At 39.9% G+C, this 11028-nt stretch overlaps 1 protein-coding gene across 1 annotated transcript; it reads right to left on the bottom strand.

Annotated features, from left to right (window-relative positions):
• Positions 1-1682: 1682 nt before the first annotated feature.
• Positions 1683-2429, bottom strand: LOC140159464 (craniofacial development protein 2-like). The gene has a single exon (XM_072182948.1). It carries the CDS (start codon positions 2427-2429, stop codon positions 1683-1685), a length of 747 nt encoding a protein of 248 aa, XP_072039049.1.
• Between the last annotated feature and the right edge of the window lie 8599 nt (positions 2430-11028).

Genomic DNA, 11028 nt, shown 5'->3' on the forward strand with positions numbered 1-11028 from the left:
AAAAGTCATAGATACCACTTTAAACAAAAAATGCGCCTTGATGGCTTATGCCCCTTTCCAAGAAATTTGACTAGTCTATTACAGGCATAGGCACACCTTTTGGATCCAATGATGATGATTATGATGATGATGATGATGATGATGATGATGATGATGATGATGATGATGATTATGATGATGATGATCACCATCATCATCGTGATGATGATGATCACCATCATCATCGTCATCATTATCATCATCATCATCATCATCTTCATCATCATCAGCTTCAGCATCATCAAGACCTAATAATTATATTTCCTTATTAAACACATTTATAACAGCAGGACGCTTTCTACAGTAGCTTGGAATAGGTGTGTTTTGAGGTGTCTGGGTAGAGACGATTTCCAAATATTATTGAGCTTGTTACAAGCTTTCCATGCCATTGCCTTTCTTACTCTGATGTCTTGCTCAGTACTCCTGACCCACGACCCCAAGGACTTGAAGTCTTTTACTTCTTCCAGGAAGCTGCCATCCTCGGTTTGGATTTCAACATCTGTTGAATGGTTGTACACCATGAATTGTGTTTTCTTCGCATTCATGTGTAATCCCACACGAAGTGCAGCGTTTTCTACGTTTTTGAGCAGTTCCTGTGCTTGGTTGGCAGTATCAGATAGTAGCGCAATGTCGTCTGCGAAGTCAAGATCAGTTATGTTCAGTGGACCAACTCGTCGGCTTTTTCTAGGTTTTATAGTGAAGCCTAATCTCTCATCCCTGCCGTCTATTGCAGATCTGAGGCAATAGTCTGGGACGATGATGAACAGATATGGTGCCAGCGTATCACCTTGTAACACACCTGCTAAAATTTCAAATTCATCTGTGTCACCATCTGGGGTCGTCACTTTAGCCTCTGTACCCTGGTAGGTGTCTTCAATTGCATTCACAATGATATCTGGGATGCCATAAGCTTTCAAGATCTTGATCATTTTCCCTCTGTGGACGGTATCGAAAGCTTTTTGAAATCAATAAATGTTACCACTGCAGAGAGGTTCTTTTCTTCAATGCCCTCAATAATCCTTCTCAAGGCAAGAATCTGCTCAGTGGTCGATCTCTTTTCTCTAAAGCCACATTGATTCTGTCTGAGCTTATCATCAAGGTGTGGTCTACTATTGAGCTTAGGCTGATTCCCCTGTAGTTGGCTGTTAGGCTGAGATCGCCGCTCTTAGGTACTGGGATGAGGTTCAAGATGGACCACTGGTTAGGTTTCTGTCGGTTTAGTAGTACTTGATTGCAAAAATCAAGTATGATTATGTCAATATTGCATCTCTTGATCACCTCTGGTGGAATACCATCTTCTACATAACTCTTGCCTTCCTTAATAGCCATCTTTGCTTTCTGGTATTCCTCCATATCAAAAGCATCTGTTCTGATGGGTAGTTCATGAAATATAGTTGGTATATCCTCATTTTCCATTGTCACTTGTGGTGGATTCCCTAGTAGGTTCTTGAAATGGTCATGCCATTTCTTCAGTCTTTCTTCTTTGTTGTCATCCTTTAGTCTTCCACTCCTTGCCTTTTTCCTACCACTAACACAATTGATTATGCCCCATGCTAGTTTATGTCTGTGGTTCAGATTGGCCTCTTCACATTCCTTCAACTTGTTCTCTATGAACTCCCTATTTGCTCTTTCATATGCCTGGTCTAGTTCATCCTTGCTGTGATGATAAGGTTGTTCTCCTGTGCAAACTCAAGTAGGAAGTCTCCGTTTCTGTTTGTGTTTTGGTGGTATGCAAATTTTGCATCATCCAGTCCAATTCTTGCATTAAAATCTCCTGCAATTATCAATACGTTATGAGCAGGTACAGATTGTGTAGCTGCATTCAGCTGTTTGTAGTGTTCTTCAACATCTTCTTCATCCGAGACGGGCGTTGGTGAGTAGGTGGTAATTATGGTAGTCTTTGGATTTCCACCCAGTGTAACTTGTAAAATTCTTGATGTTATGAATCTGACAGATAACATTGCTCTCTTAGCAAATGAACTAAGAAGAATGCCCACTCCACCTATTGATGCTCCTATCTTGTTTCTGTAGGCAGAGGCTGTTATCAGTTGGAAACCTTCTGGGAGCTGTTCAAATTGGAGTTCACTGTTGTCGCTGTGAACTATCCTGTGCTCCTGGATAGCAAGTACTTCAATTCTGTATTTCTTGGCTAATGCACATAGTTCAAGTTGTTTGTGCGGATTTTTCAATGTCCTTGTATTCATTGTAGCAATATTAATTGGTTTCTTACATTTCAGAAATTGGGCTCCCCTGCTGATTCCGCCATCAGTTGCCACCCTTCCAGTTGGATTTGAGGTACCAACGTCATGACTTCCACAATTGATGTGAAGGGCTTCACCAGCAGGAAGATTTGCAGGGGCTTTAACCCTGGTGCTGTTAGTTTTCGCCATCATAATGTCTTTCATTTGCTAAATACTGTTGATGGTCGCAACTCCTATCAACAGGTGTCCAGTGGCCGTTGAGAATGAAAGAAAGATTCCTTCTTCATCCGCCCTCAGCACTTGCTGCTTCTGTCTCCAACCAAAAGCGCTAAGTTGTTGCTCAGGTCTCAGGACTCCCTGATTTTGTTCACTGGCTGTTCGATGAATTACCTTCAAAGCACCCTTTTGCCGTTGTAGAGATTTATATCTCTAATCCTTCTAAGGTAGTGGACTACCTTAACTATTTAACCCATAGCTGGGAAAAGCGTTGGTGAGCACCAGAGCGTATCCACACGCCGGTGGGTCATGCATACTGCACCTCTAGGGCCGCTTGTTGCTCCGAGATCCCCTACATATCTGCCTGGGGTCGCAAGATCCCAGTTACCGGTAGTGACCGACGTGGAGGTTATGTAGAAGTCTTGAGATAGGAGAGGCTATGTACTGGCAGGAGAAGACTTACTCAATCTGCTTCTCTTTTCACCTTTCGGCTAGCCAGCGGCAAGTTGGGTTCATCCGTAGTATAGGAGTGTTTCAAGCAAGCAAGCAAGAATCAAAGCGAAGCAAGGAGAAGGAGAAGGTAAAGGATAGGAAGGGAAGGAATGAAGGATAGGGAAACAGCAACTACAACTACTAACTATATGCACTAGACTCATCACTAACTCCTGTGGCAATTTGTCACCCACCACCAATAGTTTTTAATAGTTTTTAAACGCATAAATGGGCTGAAGGACATCCGACTAAGGCTAATGACAATGACATTAGCCTGTGACTGACCTCTGTCACTGTCTGTACGGTCAGCGAGCATACATACGCCATGGTCATCTGCTTTGACTGCCTCTACGATAGTCTCCTACGCAGCCAGTTTGTGTCAGTCGGTCTGACACTCGTCGATAATATCTGTTGAACATATATGTTCAAGTGCAAGGAACCAGATCTGGTTTCTTTATACGAAATCATTTACGGGAGATATTCATCATTTTCTACACCGGTATCCAAAGATTTATCGTCTGAATATCAATCGTGCATAGCACATTTACGTGTATCGATCCCGTGTATTCATTTCAGTGTCTCTTGTTGTATAATGTAATTATTAACCGGGCGATGTCGGTGTGACACGCAACGTAGCATTGCTAAAAATAGTAAGTCCAGTATTTTGATTCAATTCCAAATTTCATGTTACTTAACTGGATGACGGAGAACATTCATCAATTTGCTATAAGAATAGTTCTGTGGGCTTCGGGAGAGTGCCTTGAACTGATTGCCACCCCAGTAATAATCAAGTTTGTGATGTACCCTGTATAATTGTGATAATATAGGTTACCTTTATAATCATGCAATAGTTTGTTTATTATGGTTTTCTAGAAAACCCCTATGATGGAAATAACAACATCATTTATTAAGACTATTTATGTCAAGGGGAAAATCCCTGAGACTGTAAAGTGAAATGACATCATGGGAAAATCCACAGGAAGTGATGTAATGTGAAATGTTAATGTCTATTATTAGAACATTGGGGAAAATCCGAGATGGTTTGCTATAAAACATCATGTTTGTAATAATTCTTGGCAGACCTGTGTCGATATGATTGCAATGTGAATGAATGTGAGAGAGCAATGTTAACCAGTTAAAATCAGGATACTCAAGGAGTATTACTGAGTGTGGCCATGGAGATCATGAGTTTCCTACAGTGCTATTTAAAACAGCCTCTGAGCGCTGAAGATGGATGGATGTTTTCACCAACAAGCTGGAAGTATGATTATTTCAAAGCTACGAAAATGAACCAAAGTAAGACATAGGGTCTACTGCGGATTGTATTGGACTTTATGATACAGATCTGACAGGCTGCAATAGCCTTTATTATGACAGAATGTCATGGGTGCTTGTAAAACTCCACATGTGTGTGTTGATTTTCGTGCTTCAAAAAAGCAGTGCATTTTAACCAGTTTACATAGCCAATAATTGAGCTATTTTAATACAGCAACGAAGGGGATTGATGAGTACGCGAATGTGCTCTTCCTCATCGAAGGATTAAAGTTCTTCTGTCAGCTTGCTGGAGTCTGGTAATTTAAAACCACACATCTGTCAAATACAGTGGAGCAATGCAGAAAAAGCCTGTTCCCTGGAGAAAGAGTAATTGGTGAAAGAAACCATTTTGGAGAAAGCAGCGCAAGGAGATAAGCGTTTGGATAAAGCAGCGCAAGGGGATAAGCGTTTGGAGAAAGCAGCGCAAGGAGATAGTGTTTGGAGAAAACAACACGTGAAGATTTTATTCGCAAGGATGTTTGTAAGCGTATATAAGTCTACAGTGGACTTCGCTGATTTTTGCAGGACAAGTGAATAAGGATATATACATCAGCCATCCAGAACATTGCAAGAACTCTATGTTACCATCAAGAAGAAGAATGCTGGCTAAGTACTATACTGAATAGTTTAAAGAATAATTATGATTATTTTGTATGTGCATTTGTTGTCATATATTGTACCATATCTTACTTTCAATTAAAGACTTAGATTTTCTTACTTTAATCAAACAGTGTATTTGTGTTATGCTTTTGTGTGAGTTCGGGTAAAAGGTGATTTTGGCCTTGAGTAAAGTACGACTCGTAACAAGTTCCACCGCCCCTGAGGAAAGATTATGCTATTTTGTTAGTATTGGTTGGTTATTGGGGCAGGAATGAGTTCTGTGTTTGGTATTGGTTCTTCATGCACGGGTATGAAATATTACTTTTTGGTTACAATTTGGTTTGTCATTCAGGGACAGGGAACATTCATTTGTCTATTGGTTGGTCATCGATCCAGTGGCAAGGAAGAGTACTCTGTTGTATTGTTAGCATATTGATTTAGTTACCCAAATGGCAAGGCAGGCTCTTGTACAATGCACTCCATAATAAACACAAGATACAGGGTTAAAGGATCACGAATTTTGGTGGTTTGCAAATGAAAAGTGTCCGCACTATCGATTGATTACGTAACTGTTATGAATAATTTATTAGGTTTTTCAATGCAATCGCCTCGACCCATTAATACATATTATCTGTATTATCAAAGTACTTGGAATAGCAATCCGGTGAGTTCACTGAACTACGCCCTAATACTGATGGAGTTTTAATGGCGTTTAATGGCGCTAATCCTCTCCATACACATACGTATGACCTCCTATGTGACATGTTATATGTGATGTACAAAAACCTGAATATCATAAAGATCAGTATTCGTTTGTGCATATGCCACTGCACATTTACGTTGCTAAATATTACTCATTATTATATAATGACAAATATTGGTATTATGACAATACGGTATATACATTGTATATAAAACGACTAATAGATCCTACTATCATGGCGTCAGGTCAATGTTCATCATACCCCGTATGTTTCTTAAAATTCATTCATATTTGAGACAAATTGCTGTGCCAATTTTATTGGTGCACAGTAGATGCGTGTTTTTTTTAATTTTCATTTCCTTTTAATGAAAGAATTAAGGTTTTCCACTGCACGGGGGCCACAAGGGTGATACTAATTTTAATGCTATATTTTCAAAACGAATACGTGCTCCCGGTTGGCTCTATAGCGATTTCACAGAAAAGGTATTTCTAGTGCAATGCAGCGTCGGACTCTAGCTGAGAGCGTAGCCTAAGTCATTCCGGCCTCCAAAAAGGGATCTCCATACACAAATGAACAAACACAAAGGAGGGTAGTCTCCTCCGTGACCAGCTTGATGTCGATGGAGCGGAACCAAATTGGCTGCGGAGGAGACGGGTCATTTTTCCATGCAAATTTTTCAGTGTCAGCCGCCTGGTCTGATGATGAGTAACCCATGGGTATAAACACATCTTTACACAATGACTAATTTACATAGGCACAAAAGACCGTGTTCATGTACCGTTACTCAGCCAAACATGGCAGAGTAGGTCCCGGATGACGGTACATGTTCCTATCTCATCAACGTTATACCTTTCCAACAAGGAAAGAGATACGAAAAGCGAACGTCTACACCGCCCCTGAGGAAAGATGCCATTTGGTTAGTATTGGTTGGTTATTGAGGCAGGAAAGAGTTCTGTGTGGTTTGGTATTGGTTCTTCATGCACGGGTATGAAATATTACTTTTTGGTTACAATTTGGTTTGTCATCCAGACAGGAAACATTCATTTGTCTATTGGTTGGTCATCGATCCAGTGGCAAGAAAGAGTACTCTGTTGTTACATAGACCGTGAAGACATGGACGGTCATCTGCGGCATATCCTTTGAAGCTATATGATCGTCTCGCCTAAACACAAAGGCAAGATAGTCTTCAAACCTGCCATCGAATCGATTTACCATACAAAAGGTCAATAACCCAACTCTCGTCCACTCAATTGCATTATCAGGCGCAAACAGGGCATGGCATCCTAGTATTACGTAACAAACCAGAAGATGTAGTTTAAGTCTAGACAATAGGCGGATTAGCGACCATTTTGTCTTCTACATGATTTTATTCACGTGTCCTTATACTTTAGTACACAAGTATATAAGTTAACAGGTTTACAATTTTAAAATTATATTTTGTGTATACAATATATTCTGTAGTAAATCGATCAAATGACGGTGATTGTTCATGTCTTATATGCTTGATAGAATTAAATTCTCTGACCAGCTAGTATTCTCCTCCGCTGTCATTGTGATTCCAGTCACTCCACGTACCGTGTTGCGAAGGTGGAGGAGACTAAAGCTGTATTAACGGAAACGGAAGGGGTTAAAAAAAAATCGAACAATAGCGTGTAGCATTTTAAGTCGAACAATGCCGGAAACTACGTCACGCTATTGTTCGACCTAGGCTACATATTTTTTAACGCATGCGTGTTCGGCAATACAGCTTTAGTCTCCTCCACCTTCGCAACACGGTACGTGGAGTGACTGGAATCACACTGACGGCGGAGGAGAATACTAGCTGGTCAAACAGTTTAATTTTATCAAGCATATAATACCTGAACAATCACCGTCATTTGATCTATTTACTACAGAATATACTCAAAATATAATTTAAAAATAGTAAACCTGTTAACTTATATATTTGTGTACTAAAATATAAGGACATGTGAATAAAATCATGTCGAAGACAAAATGGCCGCTAATCCGCCTATTGTGAGACCTAGGATACATATTTCGAAAGAGGGCAGCAGACTAGGATGCCTATCCCTTTGTCTATTATTCCTGGTTGAGACCAAGGCTTATATAACGCAAATTGAAACTCATTCAATGCCAGAGTAACAGCAGGCGGCTGACACTGAAAAATTTGCATGGCAAAATAACCCGTCTCCTCCGCAGCCAATTTGGTTCCGCTCCATCGAAATCAAGCTGGTCACGGAGGAGACTACCCTCCTTTGTGTTTGTTCATTTGTGTATGGAGAGCCCTTCTTGGAGTCCGTAATGACTTAGGCTACGCTCTCAGCTAGAGTCCGACGCTGCATTGCACTAGAAATACCTTTTCTGTGAAATCGCTATAGAGCCAACCGGGAACACGTATTCGTTTTGAAAATAGAGCATTAAAATTAGTATCACCCTTGTGGCCCCCGTGCAGTGGAAAACCTTAATTCTTTCATTAAAAGGATATGAAAATTAAAAAAAACACGGATCCACCTGTGCACCTATAAAATGGGCACAGCAATTTGTCTCAAATATGAATGAATTTTAAGAAACATACGGGATATGATGAACATTGACCTGACGCCATGATAGTGGGATCTATTAGTCGTTTTATATACAATGTATATACCGTATTGTCATAATACCAATATTTGTCATTATATATAATGAGTAATATTTAGCAACGTAAATGTGCAGTTCATATGCACAAACGAATACTGATCTTTATGATATTCAGGGTTTTGTACATCACATATAACATGTCACATAGGAGGTCATACGTGTTGACCTGCATCTATTGTATTTGTTCATCTGTGTATGGAGAGGATTAACGCCATTAAACGCCATTAAAACTCCATCAGTATTAGGGCGTAGTTCAGTGAACTCACCGTATTGCTATTCCAAGTACTTTGATAATACAGATAATATGTATTAATGGGTCGAGGCGATTGCATTGAAAAACTTAATAAATTATTCATAACAGTTACGTAATCAATCGATAGTGCGGACACTTTTCATTTGCAAACCACCAAAATTCGTGATCTTTTAGCGTTGAAAAAGAAACCACGTGAATAGAGTGCCCTCTCAAGAATAGGTTCTCTGTGGTAACAGGTAGTGTTAGAGAAATCGAAACGGTGAATATATGTATTTATTTAATTAACTTGAAACTGCAGCAAATAAGCGTTTTTTACCGTTTCATTTCTTGTAACTAGAATTGTTTTGTGACAACAGAGTTTACATTGCACTGAGTCGTAACTGTGTCAGAGACAACGTGTGTACTTCGATTGAATGGCGCTTCTTTCAAACACGCTAATCCAACAGGTGCGAGCGAGACTTACATGGTCTCAGCATAATGAAATTTTTGGAATAAGGTTGGTCCACAAAAGTTATAGGGTTTTGTTTTTTTTTTTGTATGCTGTGACAATCAAGCCCAACGACTTGAATAAAAGACTAATTTTAGATTGTTTGTGCTTTCTAGCCCTAGAACTCTGGCCATAGTATCCGTTTTTACTTCCACTAGGGCCAGAGGCACTTACATTGAAAAATTTGTTGGAGATGCTTGAACGATCCAGTACAAACAATCAATGCTTGATCGAACCAATACAAATGTGTGTCAGGTCACTAATTAACATGATAAAACCCACTTGAGAACACACAATCGCCAGTCATTTCTAAAGATGCATTTATACTCAATCGCTTTTGCAGAAATCTGAATCGCACGCATGATCAGTGTACTAAATCGCCGTCGTATTTGCCTGTTGAGCATGCGCATGAATCGCTGTTTTTCAAAAGCGACACGTAGGCCTATATTGACACCCTCTGTCGGTCAACGTTCTCTAGAATTGCACACATAACTTGTGCAGTTAACGACAAGGATTCAGTCTGATGATGAGCAACCCATGGGTATAAACACAGCTTTACACAATGACTAATTTACAAAAGGCACAAAGACCGTGTTCATGTACCGTTACTCAGCCAAACATGGCAGAGTAGGTCCCGGATGACGGTACATGTTCCTATCTCCTCAACGTTATACCTTTCCAACAAGGAAAGAGATACGAAAAGCGAACGTCTAGTGCTTTCTAACTTTTGGAAAAATATCCATCATGCCGATCCCTAGACGTCTGTCACATGACCAGTCCAGCGGGTCAGTTGACTGATGAAGACTTAGTGTGATGGTATTACACGCAACGTAGCGTTGTTAAAATAGTAAGTCCAGTATTTTTATTCAATTCCAAATTTCATGTTACTACAATTTGATGACTGAGAACATCAATTTGCTATAAAACACAGTTATGTGGGCTTCGGGGGATACTGCCTTGAACTGATTGCCACCCCAGTAATCAATGGTAATAATCAAGTTCCACCGCCCCTGAGGAAAGATGCCATTTGGTTAGTATTGGTTGATTATTGAGGCAGGAAAGAGTTCTGTGTGGTTTGGTATTGGTTCTTCATGCACGGGTATGAAATATTACTTCTTGGTTACAATTTGGTTTGTCATCCAGACAGGAAACATTCATTTGTCTATTGGTTGGTCATCGATCCAGTGGCAAGAAAGAGTACTCTGTTGTTACATAGACCGTGAAGACATGGACGGTCATCTGCGGCATATCCTTTGAAGCTATGATCGTCTCGCCTAAACACAAAGGCAAGATAGTCTTCAAACCTGCCATCGAATCGATTTACCGTACAAAAGGTCAATAACCCAACTCTCGTCCACTCAATTGCATTATCAGGCGCAAACCAATGGAATTTTGTGCTCTGAGCATCCGTGCAAGCATGACGTTGAGACCAAGGCTTATATAACACAAATTGAAACTCATTCAATGCCAGAGTAACAGGTAGTGTTAGAGAAATCGAAACGGTGAATATATGTATTTATTTAATTAACTTGAAACTGCAGCAAATAAGCGTTTTTTACCGTTTCATTTCTTGTAACTAGAATTGTTTTGTGACAACAGAGTTTACATTGCAGTCGTAACTGTGTCAGAGACAACGTGTGTACTTCGATTGAATGCCGCTTCTTTCAAACACGCTAATCCAACAGGTGCGAGCGAGACGTACATGGTCTCAGCATAATGAAATTTCTATAGAATTACGATCCAGACGACCGTCCATCTCTTCACGGTCTATGGTTGTTAGCATATTGATTTAGTTACCCAAATGGCAAGGCAGGCTCTTGTACAATGCACTCCATTATAAACACAAGAAGGCAGATATGAACACGTAAATCTATTTTCTAAGAGATGTTTACTACAATTTCAACCTCTGAAGAGTATAATGTTTATAAATTGTATAGTGTAACTACTCCAGATTCCAATTTCCTGACAATCCTAATCCCTTCGTTAGAACCGTATGGAAATAAAAGTCCAACTTTAATATTTGACCATTTAAAAAAAAATAAGGTTAGTCCACAAACGTTATAGGATTTATGGGGATTTTTT

The sequence above is a fragment of the Amphiura filiformis genome, chromosome 8, assembly GCF_039555335.1.
Source record: "Amphiura filiformis chromosome 8, Afil_fr2py, whole genome shotgun sequence".
Taxonomy (NCBI): Eukaryota; Metazoa; Echinodermata; class Ophiuroidea; order Amphilepidida; family Amphiuridae; genus Amphiura; species Amphiura filiformis.